The sequence below is a fragment of the Chiloscyllium plagiosum genome, chromosome 20 (assembly GCF_004010195.1).
Source record: "Chiloscyllium plagiosum isolate BGI_BamShark_2017 chromosome 20, ASM401019v2, whole genome shotgun sequence".
NCBI lineage: Eukaryota > Metazoa > Chordata > Chondrichthyes > Orectolobiformes > Hemiscylliidae > Chiloscyllium > Chiloscyllium plagiosum.
Genome location: NC_057729.1, coordinates 36,306,561 through 36,330,368, shown reverse-complemented (window position 1 = coordinate 36,330,368; position 23,808 = coordinate 36,306,561). Strand labels below are relative to the sequence as shown.

The window sequence follows — 23,808 nt, the reverse complement described above, 5'->3', positions numbered from 1 at the left end:
TTTTCAGAGAGGATCAAGGAAAACCCTAAGGCTTTCTATAGGTATATCAGGAATAAAAGAATGTCTGGAGTAAGATTAGGCCCAATTAAGGATAGTAGTGAGAAGTTATGCATGGAGTCAGAGGAGATAGGGGAAGTGCTAAATGAATACTTTTCGTTTGTCTTTTTCCAGTGTAAGTACTATGTTGTCAAGGACAATACAGAGATACAGATTACTAGACTAGATGGAATGGAGGTTCATAAGGAGGTGGTGTTAGCAATTCTGGAAAGTGTGAAAATAGATAAGTCCCCTGGGACCGATAGGATTTATCCTAGGATTCTCTGGGAAGCCAGGGAGGAGATTGCAGAGCCTTGGCTTCAATCTTTATGTCATCACTGTCTACAGGAATAGTGCCAGAAGACAACCCTAGTAATTATAAACCAGTGAGCCTTACTTCAGTTGTGGGTAAAGTGTTGGAAAAGGTTATAAGAAATAGGATTTATAATAATCTAGAAAGGAATAAAATTGATTAGGGATAATCAACACGGTTTTGTGAAGGATAGGTCACAAACCTTACCGAGTTTTTTGAGAAGGTGACCAAATAGGTGGATGAGGGTAAAGCGGTTGATGTGGTGTATATGGATTTTAATAAGGTGTTTGAGAAGGTTCCCCATGGTAGGCTATTGCACAAAATACAGAAGCATGGGATCGAGGACAATTTAGCGGTTTGGATCAGAAATTGGTTAGCTGAAAGAAGACAGAGGGTGGTGGTTGATGGGAAATATTCATCCTGGAGTTCAGTTACTCGTGATGTACTGAAAGGATCTGTTTTGGGTCCATTGCTCTGTCATATTTATTAATGACGTGGATGAGGGTATAGAAGGATGGGTTAGTACATTTGCGGACAACATGAAGGTCGGTACAGTTGTGGATAGTGCCGAAGGAGGTTATAGGTTACAGAGAGACATAGATAAGCTGCAGAGCTGGGCTGAGAGGTGGCAAATGGAGTTAAATGTGGAAAAGTGTGAGGTGATTCACTTTGGAAAGAGTAACAGGAATAGAGAGTTCTGGGCTTATGGTAAGATTCTTGGTAGTGTAGATCTCTGTGTCCATGTGCATAGATCTCTGAAAGTTGCCACCCAGGTTGATAAGGGTTGTTTTTATTGGTAGAGGGATCGAGTTTCGGAACCATGAGGTTATGCTGTAGCTGTACAAAACTCTGGTGCAGCCACACTTGGAGTTCTGGTCACCGCATTACTGGAAGGGTGTGGAAGCTTTGGAAAGGGTTCAGAGGAGATTAACTAGTATGTTGCCTGGTATGGTGGGAAGGTCTTACGAGAAAAAGGTGAGGACTTTAGGCTGTTTTCGTTAGAGAGAAGAAGGTTGAGAGGTGACTTAATTGAGACACATAAGATAATCAGAAGGTTAGATAGGGTGGATAGTGACAGCCCTTTTCCTCAGATGGCGATGGCTAGCACGAGACGACATAGCTTTAAATTGAGGGGTGATAGACATAGGACAGATGTGAGACATTGTTTCTTAAATCAAAAAGAGTAGTAGGGGTGTGGAACACACTGCCTGCAACAGAAGTAGATTTGCCAACTTTAAGGGCATTTAAATGGTCATTGGATAGGCATATGGATGAAAATGGAACAGTATAGGTTAGATGGGCTTCAGACTAATTTCACAGATTGGCGCAACATCAAGGGCCGAAAGGCCTGTACTGCGCTGTAATGTTCAATGGTCTAGGAGTACCCTACTGAGCCTATTCTACCATTCAATTAGATCATTTCAGCCAGCTCAATATTCTCTTTCTCTTTCCAGATCCCTTAAAAGCTTTGCATAACAAAAATGTATCAATCCCTGACTTAAAATCTGCAATTAATCCAACATTGAATGACACTTAGAGGAATGGTTCAATCTTCTATCAGCCACTGTGTGCAAAAGATTTTTCCCAACCTCATTCCTGAAATGTCTAGCTCTATTGTTTTCTGATTACACCCCTTGTTCTAGACTTTACAATCAATGAAAATAGTTTTTCTTTATCTGCTTTATCAATTCTCCTTAATATCTTCAAATCCTCTGACCAAATCAACTCCTTAACTTCTAAATTCCATAACACATAATCCTTGGTTGTATAATTTCTCTTTGTAGTTTAATCCTTGGAGACCAAGTATCATTCTAGTAAACCTACCTGCAGCTTCTCAAAAGCCAATATTTTATTCATAAGACTTACTGCTCAGAACTCAGTGTCAACACTGCTTTAGTGTTTTCCACTTATTAAAATACTAAAAGCATTAAATGTACTTAAAATTCAGACTGAGGACAGAATTACTTGCAAGCCGAGCTGGCTGTGTTGGTGAAAGCCATCATGTCTTTGCAGATCATTTTCCAATATCTCAATCTGGACATGGGGTATTTCAAATGAGTTTCAAAAACTTGCATTTGATAGGGCGGTATGGTGGCTCAGTGGTTAGCACTGCTGCCTCACAGCACCAGGGTTCTAGGTTCAATTCCAGCCTCGGGCGACTGTCTGTGTGGAGTTTGCACATTCTCCCTGTGTGAGAGTTTCCGCCGGGTGCTCCGGTTTCCTCCCACAGTCCAAAGATGTGCAGGTCAGGTGAATTGGCCATGCTAAGTTGCCCATACTGTTAGGTGCATTAGTCAGAGTGAAATGGGTCTGTGTGGGTTACTCTTTGGAGGGTCGGTGTGGACTGGTTGGGCCGAAGGGCCTGTTTCCGCACTGTAGGGAATCTAATCTAAAAATAGGTTCATTGAAAGCATTGACATCTCTCTGCATAAATGGTATATGAAAATTGAGCAAACTATTTCAGCCTCGGGCGACTGTCTGTGTGGAGTTTGCACATTCTCCTCGTTTCTGCATGAGTTTCCTCAGGGTGCTCCGGTTTCCTCCCACAGTCCAAAGATGTGCAAGGTGAGGTGAATTGGCAATGGCAAATTCCCTATAGTGTTCAGGATGTGTAGGTTAGATGCATTAATCAGGGGAAACGTAGGAAATCTGTCTGGGTGGGTTACTCTTCGAAAGGTTCGTGTGGACTTGGGCTGAATGACCTGTTTCCACACTGTAGGGATTCTATGATAAATCTCCAATTTCATCTAAACAACAGAAGATAAATGGATAGCACTCTAAACTAGAGTTTCAACATACCAACTGAAGGTGAAAAGTTGGGAAATACGAGGACAAGGAAATCCAAATGAAGTAATTTAAGAATAATTGTTGCTAGTATGTACAACAACTACCACAGAGAAGAGAGCACTGAAGACTAACAAAGAGCTTTGGTGTTTTAAGTCTGGGGAGGTGTAACTTCATGGCATAGAAGAGGCAATAGCAAAGTTCTTAAGTGGTAGGCTATGCCACATAATTCCCTTCTCAATGCAGATCTGTAAAAAAAGTGACCTGTGCTCCAAATTGAGATTACTTCTGAAATGGTTATGGAGACCAATCGCTCTCATGAATGAATAATACAAACGACTCAGCATTCTTTACATTGTCTTTTTCACTATAATCGGGAATTGGAATTTTTATAGGCTAATTCGAAGTTTCGCAATAACAACCCATTTGTGCAGCATCAGTTGCATGAGAAGGAGACTGAAACAGGGTTGTAACCAATCTTTGCCCAATTTTGATTTGTTTACTAAATCTTCAGGGAGTTAGGGGAAAAAGAATGGAGAAATCCACAAACATTTGAATTCTATCAAATCTCTAATTTTCAGACTTTTACAAATCAGTAAAGTTGTTCAAAATGTGCAGAACAGGACAATCTTAGAAGTGTGCCTACAACTACAACAGTCATCAGTAGACAAAGGACACAGCAGCTGTTATGTTGCGATACAGTTCCACAAATGATGTTAATAAACTAGGGCAGAGTGGGAGAGCAGAGAAACACATAGCAAAGCTAATTGTGCAGCTACATCAAGACCAAAATACCTTTATTTTATGATGAACATTCTTTGCTTTCACATTGTCCTTATCCTGTAGAAAGTTCATAGATGAAAGAAACAACATTTTTGCAACAGCTTTTCCTTTTGACAGCTTTATGTTTTTGTAACCATGTCAAATATTCTGAGATCTCTACCATCCAACAATATTGCACATAAATTCCAATGTAATTCTCAGCAGGAAACTGACTAGTCATTTTCATTTTTAATATTAGTGATATATCTGCAGTTAAGAATACACAATGCTTGTGGAAAAAAAAATCAATGTCTGCTGCTCACAATCGTAGGAACCAAAATAAATTCTCACAAATGTTGGCATGTCAAATAATGAAATGTCAATCATGAACAGTGGATTGAGAAACAAGCAATATAATACTGTATTGTGCAGACCAGGGCAAATTGAATGAAGGAATTCCAAAAAGGGCAAAGGAAATCTCAGCACAGTACATGTTATCCTAGTTTGCAATGCTGGTTAAAAATCTCTCTGCTTTTTCTCACCTGGACGTTGTAACAGGATCGTTTTGCAGGTGGTGACTGTACATCAGTTGAAGCTTTATTTGCACAAGCTCCTCCTGCAGCTTCTGTACCTCCCAAGTGCTTTACAACAATGCATTTTCCAACAGGGAAGTTCCTTCAAAGAAAATTACTTCACAGTCAGGAGCAACGTCGACAACACATGAAATTTATTTCTATTGTTTATTTTAAGAGAAAGGAATAAAACGTCACAGACATGAAAAATTTTAAATCAACCTTTTGATTCAGATGCTGTAAAAAGTATGAGATTTTGAAGGTCACTTACTGGAAGTATTACAAATACACACCTCTCTTTGCACTTCTTGAGTGCTTCATCCACTATCTGTTTCAAGTTTATGTGTTTATCCCCTCTATAAAATCCATCTGAGAAAAGATAAGTAAAGTTCAATATTTACTTCTGATGGTGATACTTTTTTAGTGCATTGTAAACCACGTGTAAATCAGCCAGAAAGGAATATAGTCACCCACTGAATATGCCTGATGAGACCAGTCCTACTTAACCCCTTTCGCATAATCTATCAAAAGATGCCCTGCACAAGCAGCTTTAAAATGTAATGAAGCCCAGAAAAAAAGAACAATACTCAAAAGCAAGAATCGGTCTAGGGCATTTAGCAACTACTCTGATATTCAATTAGATCATGACTTGTCGTTACCAACCTTCATATAATCCACCAATTTTCCTGACATTCCTCAATATTTTTGGTGAATAGGTTTATAATTAACAAATTTACCAAGGCTCATCTGTTGTCAACTGCAGATAACTTCAAGTTGCTAGCATTCTTCAAATGAAGGAGTATTTTCTAATATAAATCCTGCATGGGTTGACTCTATTTCCCAAAATGCTGAAGTAATTTTTTTTTCACCATTAATTTATTCTCCTTGATAAGATGTCTTTTTTTCCTCCTCCCCCACATTTTCTCACAGGCTATAAACATCACTGGCAAGACCATAATGTTTGCCCTCCCCAAATGCCCTTGGGAAGCTGGCAGTGAATTGACCTCTGTAGTCCATCTAATCATTTGATCAAATAACCTCTTATATTCTAAATTCCAGAACATAAACCCTAGATGGCTGCAACCTCTCCTTCTAATTTAATAATAGCAGCATCCAGTAGATCTCGGCCACAGTTGCTCCAAGGCCAAGATGCCCTTACTATAGTGGGATGCCCAGAACTGAACACAGTACAACTATTGTCAAATCAGGTTTTGCATACTGCAGAAAATCATTTACTCCTATATCCAGAGGATCAGAATCAAGGCCAGAATTCCATTAGTTTTTATTGAAAAAAAAGGTTTTAGGTTTACAAAATTACAAAACCAGTACAAAATAGTATCACAACTTTATAATAAAATAACAATAACAGAAAACAAACTACTACTCTGTTCCACAGACTACCGAAACACGAAAAAAAGCAAAAGAACTCTATAAAACTATAATTCAATAAATAACCAAGGAGAAAGAAATAAAATTAAACCAAGTTATGACAAGGTACTTAAATCATATTCAATGAAATTACTGCAGTCAGCACAATCTCATTGAAGCTCCCCACCATTGGGAGCAATAGTAAGTAAACCCGTATTTGGTATTCCATCCCCACCCCTTCCCCCCACCCCCCCAGGGACCCCCAGACCGACAGACACAGCTACACAAAGGCTATTATAGCTGAATATTATAGCTGATATGTCTGCATCAATATAATTCAAAAAGGGCAGCCATGTTCTGTAACACAATTTCGTTTTCTGGTGCACCATACTCGTAAGGAAGTCCAGGGGGATGTGTTCCATGACAATCCTACGCTAACTCATGAGTCCTGGGGGTTTCTCCGACACCCAGCTCATTAGAACCTTCTTCCTTGCGCAGAAACAAAGAATATTTAACAATTTCTTCCCATGCGCATCCAAAGAGGGAAGAGTTGGAAGACCCAAAAGGACAGACACCAGATCCAACTTAACCTCAGTTCCCAAAACCTTTGCCAAAACACTCGTAATATCATCCCAATACCTGCAGAGCTTGTGGCATGACCACAAGCAGTGAGTAAGCGTACCAACCTCCATTTTACACTTAGAGCACATTGGGGACACTCCTGTCTTAAATTTTGCAAGCTGTTCTGGTACCAGGTGAGCCCTATAAAGTACCTTCAGTCAAATAGCCTGGATCCTATTACAAATCAAGATCTTCCTAACATTTTCCCAAATATCCTCCCACATCTCGGAGGAGATTTCCACCCCTAATTCTTGAGTCCAGGTTTTATATAACCTTTCAATGTCCTTCAAGATATTACTACCTAACAAGTGATAGAAAGTGCTCCGTAGACTGGAGCACTCTCCTCTCCATGTTCGACTAGTAGAGGTTAACCAATGTAGTCTTTTTTTAATACCAAGTCTCTAACCTGGAAGTAAGGAAAGAGATCTCTCCTAAGTAGCTCGAACTTCTGACTCAGCTGTTCGAAGGACATTGTGACATCCCCGTTAAATAGATCTCCCAAACAGGAGATTCCTCTGGTCTCCCAGAGTTTAAAGCCAGAGTCCATCGAACCCGGCTGAAACTCCGACATTCCCATTATGGGAGTGAAAGGGGAAGTTTTTTTGTAAATTGCCCTCGCCCTGCCGCATCATTCTCCATGCTTTAACTGTATTTAGGACAATCGGGTTTTTACAGTGATCCATAACAGTTCTCATCTTTTCCATAAACAACAAATTAATGAGGGGGCATTTTGTCTGGGAGGCCTCAATGTCTAGCCAGGTTGATCATGGATCCTGACAGGCCCATTCAGCCACATAGGATAGTAAGGAACTCAATTGGTATTTCCTAAAGTCTGGAAAATCTAGACACCCACCCTGGCTCTTGCAGAAGCTGCAATTTATCCAGCTTAATAAGAGGCAGCCTATGATACCAAGTAAAAGATCCAAGCCAGCTGTAAAGCCTGCTCAGTGCTTGCCTTGGCAGCATCAAAGGGAGCATTCTCAGGGGATATAATAAGCGAGGAAGAACATTCATCTTAACCAACCAAGATATCGGAAGATCTTCCCAGCGCCAAAGATTCTGCCTTATCTTCTCTAGCAACTGCCCCTAACTGGCTTTATATAATTGATCGAAAACCGGGGTATTAAAAATGCCAAATACAAAAAACCTCCCTGTGACCACCAGACAGGGAAATGGGTTCCATCCCCAAAATTGGATATACTAGTAAAACCCCCCACAGGCATGGCCTCTGATTTCATGAAATTAATCTATACCCTGAAAACAAACCAAATAGATTAATCACTTGTATTAAGCAAGGCACAGATGTCATTGGATCAGTTAAAAAGAGGATGTCATCCACATAGAGGGTGATTTTATGCCTACCTGACCCTACCTCCGGGGCAGTTATATTGGGATCTGTCTGGATGGCTTCCGCCAGTGGCTTGATCATCAATGTAAATAATAGTGGCGAGGGGGGAGGGGGCACCCTTGATGGCTGCTCTGCCAACACTAAAACTATCTGATCTTATATCATAAATGCCACCCATTTGAAAAAAACCTCTCCTAGACCAAACTGTTCCATGACGGAAAAAAGGTATGCCCACTCCACCCGATCAAATGCTTTCTCTGCATCCAGGGAGAATAGCAAACCCGGGATCGCTCTTTGCTGACATACTTGGACCATATTTAATACTCTTCTAATATTGTTGGTAGACCTACAACCCTCAATAAAACACGTCTGGTCCTCCTGGACAATATAAGGCAATACCCTCTCTAGCCTTAACGCCAGCATTTTCAACAGGATTTTAAAATCCATGTTCAGTAACGATATGGGTCTGTAAGGAGTGCAATCTTCTGGGGCTTTTCCTTTCTTAAGAATAAGAGAAATATTTCCTTTTTTCAAAGAAGATGGGAGGCAGCCGTGACTGAATGAGTAATTGTATATATCCAAGCGTGGACCAGCCAGGTTGTCTATAAACTCCTTATAAAACTCACTTTGAAATCCATCTGGGCTGGGCACTTTACTCTCTGGAGCTGCCTCATCGCCTCCTGTATTTCCTGAATTGTCAGGGGTGCACTCAGAAAGGACGCCTGTTCTGAGCTTACATCGGAAAGGTCCATGGTCTTAAAAAAAGGACTCCATTTTCATCATTCTATCCTCATAGCTCTCCGACTGATACAGCTCAAAATAAAAAACTTTCTAAATGCTGCATTAATCTTTTTAGCATTGCAAGTAAAAGTACCAGCACTCTCTCTTGTGGATGTAACAGATTGGGGGGGGGAACCTTTCTTTTTTTTGGCCAAGTATGCTAGATATCTTACCCAGTTTATCACCATACTCAAATAATCTCTGTTTCGCAAAAGAAATGTCCCTCTTTGCTGTTTGGGTAAGTGCAGCATTCAAAGTAGCCCTAAGGGCTATAATCCGCAGCAATTTAGGTAGAGACGGCCTATCAAAGTATGCTAACTCAGCTGCCTTCAGGCAAGCCTCGAGCAAATGTTGCCGTTCTCCCCCTGTCATTTCCGGGTCACAGAGTAAGAAACAATCAAACCCTGTGCATAGGCCTTGGCGTCTCCAACAGCACCGATGGGTTGCTGGCCACACCTAAATTAATATCCCAAAAAATTTTAAACTCCCATGAAACTTGCCACCTTTCAGGAGGAAAGGGTCCATGTGCCTGTGCCGGGAACCCGTCCTACCACCACTGGCCTTTACTGCCATGTCACTGCCGCATGATTAGAAACAGCAATATTCCCTATTCTGCAAGATAGCACCAAATTCAAAAAGGTCGATGGGACACAAAAACATGTCAATTCTAGTACAGCACTTATGTGGATTAGAAAAAAAAAGGTAAAATCCCTACCTTCGGGGTGAAGACATCTCCATACGCCCACCAACCCCAACTCCTTGTTCAAGTCAACTATAAGTCTGGATTGCAGAGACATATCCACAAGACTCCTAGGCATCCTGTCCACCTCGGGGTCAATAATATAATTAAAGTCTCCCCCTATAATTGTATGATGCGCCCCAAAGGCCATTAATCTAGACAACGCATCTGTTACAAATTTAAATGGATGCGCCAGGGGAGGCAATATATATTCAGAATCCCATATTCCTCTCCATGTATTAAAGCTTTAAGTATTATGAATTGCCCGCACTCATCCTTAATTTGGCCTAGGGTTTGAAACAGGAGGTTTTTCCGGATGAGAATGACCATTCATCTACTTTGAGTTAAAAGATGAGAAAAACACATGGACGAATCCTCCCTGTTGCAACTTCAAATGCTCCTTATTGGTTAAGTGAGTTTTTTGTAACAAGGCTACATTGACCCTCTCCTTTCTAAGGCTTGACAGTATCTTTTTTCTCTTAATTGGTGAATGACATCTCTTAACATTCCAGGTGCACCATTTAAACAAATGGCTAGCCATGATCATCCGAAACAGTCAGTGACCCCCGGGGGAATAACCCCACTCATAGTGCACTGAGTGAAAACCATAAACAGTTTGTATAAATTTAAAAATGCAATTTCCAAAACTACTAAATCAAGACTTCTAACAACTGCTTCTACAACATATCAACATTTCACATAACTGAAAGGAGACTTTCCCTCTTGTTCACGGGGGGTGCTCATACCACCCAATAATCCCATCATGATTCCTTCGAGCTGGAGTTAGGCCCCCGCCCCAGACAACACAAAGAAAGGAAAAAAAAACAATATCTTATGACAAGAAAGTTAAAAGTGGGTACCAATTTGTCCCCTCCATCCTGTAATCCTAGGCACTTCTGGTTGAACAACAAAAAAAATTTAATACATGACCTCTCCCCTCTCCCTCACCCCCAATCCAAAACAAAGTATGGGGGACAGAAGGGAAAGAAAACAAAAAAAGAGAGGTCATTTTGACCCCAATATATATTAACAAGACGACCAAGACCACCCCTCCGACAACCAGGCAAATTACAGGGAAAATAAAACAGAATAAAATAATTGTCCATGTAATTCAAGCCAGTCAGTCTATTTTAAAGCACCCAAGAAGTCCTTTGCCTTTTCTGATGAATCAAAGTTAAACACGAACCCCCATTGCTGAAATGCAGTATCGCTGGATATCTAATGGAATACTGGATATTCAGGTCCCTCAGCTGCCTTTTTACCTCATCAAAGGCCTTCCTCTGGTGAATTACAACTGGAGAAAAGTCCTGAAAAAACAGGACTCATGATCCTTTATATACCATAGCCCGAGGATTCTTCCCCAGTGTTCTAGAGGCTTCCAGCATTATTTGTTTGCGTCAATAGTGCCGGAGTCACACTAGGACTGGGTGGGGTCGCTGGTCCGATCCGGGCCTGCACATTATGACCTGGTGGGCCTGCTCTACCCACACCCAGCCTACCTCAACCTCCAGCCTTGGAAACTGTGTGAGCCATTGCTCCAGAAAGCTGACAAGCTGGCCATTTTCCCCCCCCCCCGTTCGGGGAGCCTTAGCAACCAGATGTTCTTCTGACGACCTTGATTTTCATGGTCATCAACCTGCTCCTCCACACTCGACATTCTAGTGCCAGAATCCGACCCACTAAGGATTCGGCTGCAGTCTTGGAAGCCATGGCCCGTTGCACCGCCTCCCCGAGACGCTGGGTCTCCAGGTCACGCCACTGCAGTGTGACCGAGATCAATTCAAGCCTGGCCCGGGTCTCTTCCACCGACTAATCTATCTTCTCTCGAAGTTTCACCAACTCCGAGATCGGGCTCTGTTCTGCAGGTGAGTTCCCGGGGGAGGTCGCAGGGGCTGATGATGCGGCCATGGGTGTGTCCATTGTTGCGGGAGGTGTTCCCTGTCTGACACAATCCCCATGCTTCTTTCCCCCTAGTCATCTTCTAAACTGCACCAAACTGTTCAGAACTGGTACTAAATAATTCTAAGGGTTGGGAAATAGTTATTTCCAACAAATTAAACAGTGAAGGAAGGATGAGTGCCACACTTTGTCTGGGTTCTGGTGCAGAGCTCAGCAAAGCAGACCTCCTGGGTCACTGCCATCTTGACTCCTCATTAGCCCTTTTAATAGTGTTTGTACATTCCAAGGATAGTTTTATTTTCTGTATATGATATATTAGTTGAGCTGGATCACCATTTAGAAAGAACACTGATTCAGCTCTGTTTAGTTTCAAAGCAATATCCTCACACTTACCTATAATGTAATCTATTTGCCATGCATGCTTCCACCTGTATTGCTTTTACAGTGCTCCCTATCTTTTGTCATTGGCAAACTTGAAATTATTATCCCTTCACCCAGCTTGCTAATAAATAGTTCAGCTCCAAACAAAGGTCAATGCTGAATATCAATCTGCTTTCAGCCTGAATGCCAGTGTATCTCATGCAACAAATTCTTGTCACACCTTTCTGGCTAGAAATTGTTAATTGCCTTTGAAAACGCAGCTTGTGTAGTGTTTACCATGTACGTGCATTTGTGCAAATAACTACAAGTATATTTGTATGCCAATGCAAACACTTCAAAAATGCACAAATCTCACTACTCTCAGTGTGTGACCAATCAGAAAAAAGTTATCCCCATAGATAAAGTTGGTAGTTTAGTAGTGATATCACTGGATTAGTAATCCAGAACCCCAGGTTTCCAATTGCAGGACGGGGTGGGGGTTGGGGTGTGTGTGCGTGTGTGTGTGTGAATATTCCGAAGGAGAATTATATGAATCTGATCTCTGACCTCAGAGAGGGTCTAAGATTGAAGAGGGGTCCTATCCAATCAGTAAACTTGGTGCTTGAGAACTGGGGCTTTTAATTTTTGGGGGGTAGGGAGAGCTGTCCTACAGAGAGGGAGTATGTGCAGCCAAGCAGAAAACACTCCTTTTCATACTGCTCTGCAAGATGACAGTACCTATTGCCTTCTCTCCAAGATTTTCCTCACTCAGAGCTGTTTCTAGGCATGGCCAGCTGGAAACTTAAACTTGAAAAGGAGGTTAGATCAGTTAGTTGCAACCTCATTTACATTTTTAAAATCCCAATACACCTACACTACCCCACTCATCCAGCTGACCAAAGCACAAAGATCAGCAGATTGGAGCTGGTTTCCTGTACAGGCTTGGAATCTTTGTTCATTTAAATCCCCTTCCCCACCCAATGCAACCTGCAGTTACATTAAAATTCCCAAATACATTGCAACAACAAATGAAGTACTTCACCAGTAGTGCAACAGGAGCCCTGAAAATATTGCTACAGATTAATTGATAGGCAGAATTTGGTGCACGAGCTGTTTATTTACCTGCTGTAACTAGCAGAGAACAGTAAGAATCCAGAATTCGTTCACATAGAGATTCTGCAGAAAATCCTGCAAACTGAAATTTAAAATGAAAATTATTTGACAGCTCAATAACAGTGAATTGGATTTACATTGATCATCTAGGTTTAATTGCTTAAATTTGCTAAACTGAAGTCAGAGTTGCACGCTTCTCAGCATTCACAAGGATGCTGCCATTAATTCCTGGTGGGCTGGTTATGTCGATCAGCAGCAACTAGAATAATATACCTAAGTTTTTCAGTATTTAAAGTGAGTCCCATTCTGTTTTTGTTGGATAAGAAGGAGATTTCTTGAACTCAGTTACCGAATTGATCTGGTCAATTAAAGTATTTATTAAATAATTATTTAAATTTCCAAATTCCCTACAATTACAGTAATCATAACAAAGGAGACTAGCAACTATATTTTTTCTTACCACAATGGAATGTATTGCCCCTATTCTGGTACAAGCTAACATGGCAACAACCAATTCTATGATCATTGGCATGTAGATTGAAACTCTGTCTCCTTTCTTCACTCCTGTGGATTTTAAATAAAAAGACATAAATTGTTGCATATATCATGACAGGAAGCAACATTTTTTGGTTCTGGTTCATCCATGGACATCCAAATTAAAACAGGGCAAGAGAATATGCAGCAACTAAAATTTATACCAGACTGTGTATCATTGTATGTTAGTGAGTTCAGATTTAAAATTTAAACGTTTAACTGCTGTTTTTATCTACACAAGTTATTTGTTCCAATCAGTATACTAAAACAAAACACTGTGTCCAAATCTTTACTGTAGAAGATCTTATGAAAAAGTGAAGTAATGGTTACAAGAAATCAACATGATTTATTTCTGTCCCCTCCACTCCTCCGATCAAAGGTAAAAGCCAAAGCGTAGATGACCAGATTCATATCCAGTCAATTCCTGTGCTACTTCCAACTGGTGGTCATCCGAAAATAACTTTGGACTGAATTCCACCGCAACATTTCCCATGGTTTGTTTTTGGGGAGAAATGCACTAGTTGTTTTTCTGAAAATTATGAACAGAAAATTTTAATAAAACTGAAGAGTAATAGGAGCAGCCAGTATATGTCGCCTCAAAATATCTAATCATCTGCAATTACTAACCTTGGTCAAATTCAAGACAAAAACAATTCCACATGACCATAAAATTCATTCAACTGGAAAATTCAGTAACCGGATAACTTATGGTTATATGAAACAATAGAATATTAAATGCAGGTACTGTATTGTTAACAGAAATAATATTCTTTAAACAGATATAACAGAACATATGTTAAATATTATTGCAAGGAAATTTATCAAGTCAGATATGATTAGAAAATTAAACTACTGAGGTTGACTGAACTATATTCAAGAACTCGAGGCATCAACGCATATTGTCTTTAGGTCTTTAGATCATACTTGTGATCCTCCATTGTACAAATTATCCACACCCCATCTACTGCTGTAGAAAGGTTAGTTATGCCACAAAGGTGAAGTTAAGAATGGACAGTCATAATCAGTATGGATTCCACACAACACATCACATACTTGTACTAAATTCCATTATGCACTATAGTAAATGCTTTAATTTTTAAAAAAAAGTGTAGTGGAATTCAACATAAGCATGTTACAATAACTACAATGAAATCATGAATAGTTGTGACAGTGTTGTCAGCCATTTTCACCAACAGAATAGAAAATAAAGCAGAAAGATACCTGCTACAAGCTGAGGTGTGGACAGTATCTCAAGATTTGCAAAATTCGTGCAGGCATGTCATATGACTGTGCCAACCATTTGGAGAAGATTCAGGCAACACTATAGTGCACAATCTACATGTATGGCTAAACCTGTAAAAGATAAAACCACTACCATTCGGAAACAAAGTGAAGTTAACACAGCAAGTAAAATCAAAGTTGTGCAAAGCAAAAGTGGACAAAAGATGTGGAAGATGCCATCATCAAGTTTATCAACTGTTCTCAAGTCTAGCCAACAAAGAAGCTCTGCTAATGTGGTCCAAGTCAGCTCAAACAAAGAAGGTTTCCATCTCTGGCCCAATTCTGCAAGAAAAATATAGTCACCTGGTAAGAGGCTGAGCCACAAGGAGTTCACTGGAGTGATGGACAACTGGACACATTCAAAACATGGTACAGTATTATCCTTCACACTGTAGGCAGTGATGGCAACAATGACAGACAACTGGCTAAGTGATCATATCAGTGTACTGACAAATATACATAAAGAGATGTTTTTGATGTGGATGAAACCAGACTGTTTCACTGTCTTTGATTAGATCATTCTTTCATGATTAAACATGAAACATGTAGTAGTGTAAAGCAAAGCAAGGAACTTGCCACTGCTAGGGTTTGCGTCAACGCGAATGGCACTGAAAAGCTGCCACTTCATGTGATAGGAAATTCCAAGAAGTCACATGCCTTTGCAATGTAACAGGCTAACAGACCACCTGGATGAGCTCCAGCATTTTTGAGATGTGAATCAAGAGAGTTGATAAAACTTATTAATGGAAGAATAGGCAGATTGTCAGCTTTATAAACAACTGCCCTGCACACCCAGAGATCACTGGCATGGACATTCTTGCATCCCAAAAGCATGGTCAAGCTCCAGTCAAAGGATTAGGGGTGATTCAGGGCCTAAACATCAACTGCTGATGGCAGCTGGTCTCTCAGGTTATTGAAGCCACTAATAAGCAGATATAAAACCTGACTATTCTAGATTCCAGGCGTAAAAGATGGTGATAGAGGCCACAATTGGCAACAGCTTCCAACTCGCTAGATTCAAATGGGCTATGACTGTGCAAGATGCTGACAATTTGAGAGGAGCAGGATTGAGCCAACTAATCCAATGACAAGAGTCTTTTCAATCTGGCATGGGAGGCAGTCATGGGAGTTCCAACAGGAACAACAATTGAATCTTACTCTGAGTGGATGGCATAACAGAAATTTCAAGTGAGGTGATCATAAGTCTGTATGTTCTTCAGCCTAGTCCAAAAATTCTGAAAAGCCTGGTTATTATTCACCTGCTCTCATTTCCTTCGTTGAAGGCAGAAAGACCAGAGAGATGCTCCAAGATTATTTAATGCAGTAGTAAATCAAGGAAACATGGTTGAATGCATTGATGATATGGCAGATTGTATTGCCATTGTCTGAACAAAGCAGAAAAAAAATACTGAATTTTTCAAATGCTAATACCCAACAATGTCTATTACTGTTCAAGATTCTGGATTAGTGAGCACAGCAGTTCAGGCAGCATCCGAGGAGCAGTAAAATCGACGTTTCGGGCAAAAGCTCTTCATGAGGAAACTGTTGAAGTCCACATTGATGCCCTGGGGTTGAAGTGTTCCGAGGCAGAAGATGAGGCGTTCTTCCTCCAGGCGTCTGGTGGTGAGGGAGCGGCTGTGAAGGAGGCCCAGGACCTCCATTACTGTTCAAGGTCATGCCATGCTAAGGTGTGAACAAATCTTTTAAAAGTATATTTTTCATTCATTTTCTGCATCACCACATTTTCATTTTTCTAAAAATGTTTGTGGGTAAAATATGATTATATAGGGGCATCCTCAGACATGGCGAAGCCAAGTTAACACAAATTTATAGGCAGTTCCGCAATTTTACTGTATACTCTGCTACTTTTGAATTGCACTGGATTTTCCACCCTCTCAACTTCACTGAACATGGGGATTGACAGCAGCTGCATAAAAGCACAGAATTCTTTTCAGTTTGAAACTAGGATACCAAATGCTTTATCCAACTCAAAAAGCAGATTCACCCCATATTGGAATTGTATGTATACCTGTATATTTTCTGGCCAATGCATGTACAAACATTCAACACATTTGCATTGAAATTCATTCTGCACTTGTATTACCATTCCCACAAAAAGAATTTGAGTTACTCAAAGGACTTCAGAAGAACAGCCAATGCCTCTGGATATCACTAGGTTTCACTGAGAAGCAGAATATTTATAATAAAAATAATACGTCAATTTTATTATTGTTTTATGGAGAAAGAACATGTTGTGCACTTGTCACTTTTTTTTTTAAGTAAGCCTATACCCACAGCGATACTAGGGATAAAAATATTAACTGCACCTCATCTAATAATATCCACTTCACTTGGACACTGTTCAAATTGTAATGAACACTTTTCTGTGTGCCAATCTATGATCATTTTGATAATTAAAGTGAATGGATGGAAAATCCTGGTCATTTCATTGTGTTGTCAACCTGCCAAGATTGCCCAGAATTCTGCACAGTTTGATCTCCTGGACATTACAATGACAAAAATCTGAAGTGCTTTAAAAAAATTGATGCTTTTTCTCCCTCTTATTTGAACACTTCTGTTCATTGTTGATGGAAATATTGGTCTGGAGATTGGTAAAGACAGTTTAACAGGGCAAAGTAATTGCACGATGGCACTCCTGTGATAATACTTCCAAGATACTTTCTTACAGATCTGGCAACTCTAGCTCTCAGCGCAACAGCTGAGCCAACACCACTGTAGAGTCAATCATGCATCATAATGATTAAGTAAATTGTTCTATTCATACCAGTCCAATCTATAAAACATTAAAACCTAAATTTAAGGCAAGTGGAACACACTCAGAGAATTATAGACCAATCAGCAATTCATTGGTGGTAGGAAATATAATGGAATCTCTACTATAAAAAAAACAGAATAGAGAACATAAAAGGAGGTGAAATGTGATATGAAAATCAAAGTGGATTTTAGAAGCGAAAGAACTGCTTGATTGAAATCACTGACCTTTTTGAGGAGGGAACAGAAATAGTAGATTGGAGTGATGCACTGGGAATACTTTATCTTGATTTTCAAAGATGTTTGATATGATACCACATAATAAAGAAGGTCAGATAACATGGAATGAGGAGGGAAGTAGATGGACAAATAGCTAATTGGCTCTGAGAAAGAAAAAAAGTAGGTAGAGGCAAAGTGTAGTTAATTATAGTGGAAGAAGGTGGGAGAAGTAGGAATTATGTTTGAGTCATAACCATTAGTTTTTTTATGATGGCAAGACAGGCAACATTAGCGCATGGATGGTAACACCTTGCCTTGTTATACAGAAAGATTAGATCCATAATCCAGCAAGTTTTCATCCTACGCAATGGCACAAAAAGCTGAAATGTTGAAGTAATGAAGTCACTTTGGTAGTTTTTACACAACTACATTGGTCCACCAGAGTCTTGACAGTAATAAAATGTAAACGAAAAGAAAATTAATGGTAACTAAATTCCAGCATGGAATCAAGATGGAGCACTTTCTGATTTGACCAAAACCTGCACTACCCATTGGTGCTACAAAAACTTCAAAAATGCCTTCGAGCTCACCTTCTCAAAAGACAGTTAAGACATCAACCACCTCCAGTATAAAGAAGAGGACTAATTCCAATTAAAGCACTGTAAACACCTGGAAACTGGGTTGGATAGGGATGCAGAGAATCAATAATAGGATGTCTCAATTACATCACAAGATCTGTTGCCGGACACAAGCACAAACCAATTCAAAGAGTGTGGGGAGCAGTCAGCTCTGACACTTTTATCAAAGAAATGCATAAGTTATACTATATTGAGAAGACGTTCTTCAGTGTGAAGAGAATCAAAATTGCCTGACAAGACAGTCCCCATTTCAAGATGCCGAAAATTGACAACACCATGTCGTCGTCTCTGGGGGTGGCATCAATGTCGAATTATCTGTAACCAGGTGGCATAAAGTTGGTAAACAAGACCACATGTTCAATGTACAGTATGCATTGACAATCATCAGCTACTGTTTCTGAAGCAGAAGCAGAACATGATTTAGAAAGTCACATAGAAGTTGAGGAACAAGATAGATAAGTGATAGACACAATAGTCAGAAAACCATTTATTCTTTTTATCTTACAAATCATTTGCACGCTGTATGATCATTTGTGAACTTAAATTTTTCATGAAAAGTTAAAGATTTAGTACTATTTAAGACAGAAGTATTTGCCACTTTTGATATTAAAGGAAATTTCATTTCAATCAAAGCTGCTATTACCCACGTGCCATGTTTTGTCTGTTCTAGTTTTGATTGAACCACTATTGCATAGGTCAGTGTCCTGTTACTAAGTAACAGCATGACTTTGCAAAATAAGTTTCTAACATGGCATTGACAAATAGTTGACATATTATTTTTATCTGATTAATTCTCAGTATGAATTACACAGGCTGCTATATATTACAGATTCTTTGTTTGTTTCTTGTGCCATTTACCCAAAGGAAGAAACTCAAGAAAAAGATTCAATACAAATACTGAAGGTATTGCTACTGCGTAACCTCATTTCCTAATAATAGGAGTGAGCAAAAATGAGCTGCTGAAAATCAAAATGTAGCTCATATTGAAAATTTCACATGAAGCATGCAAAAAAAAAAACAAGTTACCTCTGGAAGATAGGCCACCCCGTCATCCAGGATAAATGTGGGATGAGTCCGGCTCTCCGGCCACATATTAAATGTTTTTTCAGAAGATGATTAATTAGTTTTGAGGTAGGTCTTCTGTCCATTTTGGGAATGAAGCCCTACCTCAGAGGTGTGGGTGGACTGGGGGCCAGCAGCAAAACCACAAGCAATGAATAGCACTGGTATCACAGCACCCGTACAGAATGAGCAGCCTCAGGTCTCAAAATCCAGCTAAGTGCTGAATCTTGCCAGGACTGCAGGGTGCAAATCCGAAGGCAAAACGGTGAGTCAAAGTTGGAATGCACTGATTGGACAAAGGGGCCCAGGAAAGATGCAAAATCACCCTGATAGCTTCCCCTTTTCAAGCCAGCAGTCCACAGGGTGAAACCTATCACGCCGCACACTGAGCATAGGTCTCTTCCACTCTGTTAAATCACAGCAGCAGCGAAGGGATGAGGCCCTTAACTACAGATTAACTGATCTCAACTGGGCCAGGGATATGCAACTCACTAGATGTTTCCAGCCTGTAAAATTGTGGTGGGTATGGCAGCAGATTCCACTGATGGGACAGTACTCTAATTTACCAATCAACCCACCTGCTTTAATGCCCATGGGTAGACAATAAAATTCAGCACCAATAAGCTAAAAGGAATTGAGAATAGATCAGGGACACCAATACTTCAAATCACTAAAGTAGTGACATAAACAAGTAAACCAAACTCTACAGCTTCCTTCTGGAGGGTTAGAGCTGAGAAATAAAGTTATGCTAAACCAGTAAAAAATGTTTGTTAGACCACTCTTGAGGTACTGTATGTAATTCTGGTTGCCATGTAAGAAAAGTGACATTGAGGTACCTAAGAGAGTGCAAAGATGGACAACAAGAAAGTCACCAGGAATGAGGGATATGGCCAACAGAAGATGTTTTCTCCTTTTCTCTTCCCTTGAGAAGTGAAGGCCGAGGTGCAACCTAACTGGGATTTTTTTTAAATTGTGATGGATTTCAATAGAGTGGAGAGAGAATATTTTCTCATATGAGGACCAGCTAAACTAGAAACCATAGTACAAGTCACCAAGAAATCAAATAGGGAATTCAAAAAAAACTTTTACCCAGAGAGCGAAAAGGAGGTGGTTGCTGCATCTATATTTGCTTCAAAGGGATGCTAGACCAGCATGTGAGCAAACGGAACAGAGAGTCAGAGCTCAATTAGGTTATAGTACTACAGCTGGATGAGTTCAAACAGGAGAAGGCTCAATTAGAGCATATTTGCCAGCATAGAACATTAAGCCTGCGCAGTGCTGTATAATCTTTAAGCCTTTAACTAATACATAATACTAATGGTTCTCTTGTAATGAGCATTTTGACTTCTTAAAATTGCAGCAACAGTAGGTTAAGAATAGCAGCAAATGTTGGAATTATATCTTTAAAGATAACTTCCCCATGGTGTGAGAAGTGCCTAGTGTTCATAACTCAAAATAAAATCATGTACTAATCAATAAAATCCACATAAAGCTATTCTAAGGGCAACGCTAGGAAACAGTGCCATGTGCATCCTTGGCTTTGCCAATTTAATTAAATCCTGAATAAAAATTCAGATAACTAAATCCTGGGTATGTATCACTCATTTATAAGTTTTTTTTAAAATGTGTTCATGTCCTTTTACATTTTATGAATGTAATTAATTTGCACAGACACTGACACATTAGTCATATCAAACATTAAAGACCTTATAGTTGATTTCCATCTTTTATAAAACAGGGAAAATGAATTAGGGAGATTTTAATTGAGGAGCTTACCATGAGATTGCAGGACATTGGCAAATTTGCAGACCTGCTGCAAGAGTTCTTTGTAAGTTATTTGCATACAATCTCCAGGATCATTCCCCTCCCTGCAATCAAATAACAAAGTTATATTTCTACTAACCTTCTGCTATTTAACACTATGCATCATGTGAATTAAGACACAGAATTAACAATAATTTACATGAAAGAGGAAGTAACATTTATTGTTCAATAGATTTAAAAGGAAAAATATATCAGTACACAAGATCATGAATATCGTAAGTTGTAGGCTTTCTACCTTTTTGAATGGATTCCTGGTTTTGTCTATGATGTAGTAGAGAAGACAGGCGTTTTCAAACAGAAAAATTTGGCAACGGGCAGTGAATTTTGAGGGTGAAAATAGTTACCAATTCATCACCATTTTCTAGTAGCCCACTAAAAATTATAGAGCTTTGACATTATATCAGATACCCCATTCTGCCGGATGCAGAGGATTCAAATGGAATGGATATACAATGTCCCTCAAGACTGCTCTGATATTCAAGATGATCGTGGCTGACCTGATTACTCCACATTTCTGCCCACCCGAATGACCTTGCAGCCCCTTGTCAATCAAGGGTCTACCTCTATCTGAAAAATATTCAAGTACTCTGTTTTCACTACAGTTTGAGGAAGGGCATTCCAAAGACACACGGCTCTTAGGGACATAACTTTTCACCTCTGTCTTAAAAAGGGCAATCCTTTAATTTTAAAAACAGTTCTAGATTCTCCCACAGGAAGAAACATCTTTTCTACATTTGCTCCGTCAAGTCAAATCAGGATCCTCCAGGTCTCAATCATAGAATCCCTACAGTGTGGAAACAGGCCATTTGGGCGGCACGGTGGCACAGTGGTTAGCACTGCTGCCTCACAGTGCCAGAGACCCGGGTTCAATTCCTGCCTCAATTCCTGCCTCAGGTGACTCTCTGTGTGGAGTTTGCACATTCTCCCCGTGTTTCCTCCGGGTGCTCCGGTTTCCTCCCACAGTCCAAAAATGTGCTGGTTAGGTGAATTGGCCATGCTAAATTACCCATAGTGTTAGGTGAGGGGGTAGGTGTAGGGGTATGGGTCTGGGTGGTACACGCTTCGGCAGGTCGGTGTGGACTTGTTGGGCCAAAGGGCCTGTTTCCACACTGTAAGTAATCTAATCTAAAGTCCACACCAACCCTCTAAAAAGTAACCCCCCCCTCCCCAAGACCCACCCCCTTACTACTCTACCTTTCCCCTTGACTAATGTGCCTAGCCTACACATCCCTGGACACTATGGTCAATTCAGCATGGCCAATCCACCTGACCTGCACATCTTTGGATTGTGGAAGGAAACCACAGTACCCAGAGGAAACACACGCAGACACAGGGAGGATGTTTGTGTGGAGTTTGCACAGTCACCCAAGACTGGAATCGAATCCGGGTCCCTGGCGCTGTGAGGCAGCAGTGGTAACCACTGAGCCACCGTTCTGCCCCAGTGGCCTCTTGCTTTTCTAGACTTTGGCAGATAAAAGCCCACCTCTATTTAGACTTTCCTCAAAGGGCAATCCACCCCTTCCAAGTACTAGACTAGTGAATCTTCTCCAAGATGTTTCCAATGCGTTTCCATTCTTCCTTACTTACTAAGACCAATAGTAAACACTGACTACCAGATGTGGTCTCACCAAAGCCCTGTAAAACCGAAGCATTTGTACTTAATAAGCTCTTTGTAAATCCCCAAACCTTAACTGCTGATGGTACAGCAAAATGTATAAGCAAACTGGAGAGATATTGCAATAACACGCAATCCCATTGCCTTTAAATGCGGGCTCTTCGCTAAAAATTCAGTAGTCATTAAAATAAAGCAGAGGGTAATTCCTGTATTACATTGATCTTCGGCATTCAGTTCTGTGGCACACCTGATTTGAGGAAGTTTTAGCACTGTGCTGACAAATAGTAAAAAGCAAATCAAAGAGTTGCATTATGTCATGGGCGGGTGGGGGGGGGGGGGGGGGGGAGTGGGCCTTGTCAACCTTCCTGAATATCCAACACTCAGGAGTAAATTTTCCTCATTCCCTTTGTTAGGGGGCTTGAGGCTGGTGGAGGAACGGTAGCAGCATCGTAACAGCTCCTCAACACATTCCTGCCTCTGGGGAATATGCTCAGAGTGTGTTGGGATCCAGATTGACTGGTGAACCCAAGGGATGAGGTGCCCATTGGAGGCAGTTTTGTGAGGTATCCAACATTTTCCAATGGCTGACCAGAACCTCATAAACATGTCAAGATCCCTGGCTCAATGGAGCTGGCCTTCAGCAGTAGTCCAGGCAGCCACCTAAGACTGAGGCTCCATTCAATGGGGAAGACACCATGGTAATAAATGGCAGTACTCATTACTGTGGGAGTGCTTTAACCTTCTTGTCTAACAGTCCTACACATATAGGTCATCTTAAATCCACCACTTGTCAACAGGGCACAGAGAAGCCCTCATGTTTCCCTACATACCTTAGAAATGCCCGCTGCTGAATGGACCAGCAGCAATAGGGGTCTGCCTACCACCTTAATAGGAGAGTGTACATAGGACTGGATAAAGTGGGCGAGAGCATCCAAAAAGAAATGCTATTTCAACCTAGCTGCTGGCAAGTGCAAATTCCAGACTGTTTTTAATGGAGAGTTTCTCCCATTTCACGCTTTCTCTGAATATTACAAATCTTGATAATTTCAATTAACTAACAAAAAAGAATTCAACTTATATAATCAAGCATTCAGGTGGGAAATACAACTGTAGCAAAGGACTGCAGATAAAGCTTAGTTAGATTACAGTTTCTGACTACGTTTCTATA

General features: G+C 40.4%; 1 protein-coding gene across 2 annotated transcripts in view; it reads right to left on the bottom strand.

Moving 5' to 3' along the window:
• Positions 1-23,808, bottom strand: part of acss2 (acyl-CoA synthetase short chain family member 2) — a 78,286-nt gene that overhangs the window by 30,323 nt on the left and 24,155 nt on the right. Inside the window, exons 3-8 of one of the 2 annotated variants that reach the window (XM_043710550.1) lie at positions 20,978-21,069; positions 13,156-13,259; positions 12,705-12,777; positions 4,761-4,836; positions 4,438-4,570; positions 3,929-3,973 (exon numbers count right to left, since the gene is read on the bottom strand). In XM_043710550.1, the coding sequence (XP_043566485.1) occupies positions 3,929-3,973; positions 4,438-4,570; positions 4,761-4,836; positions 12,705-12,777; positions 13,156-13,259; positions 20,978-21,069 (523 nt within the window). The remainder of the gene's footprint in view (positions 1-3,928; positions 3,974-4,437; positions 4,571-4,760; positions 4,837-12,704; positions 12,778-13,155; positions 13,260-20,977; positions 21,070-23,808) is intronic. The other variant, XM_043710551.1, reaches the window with a different exon arrangement.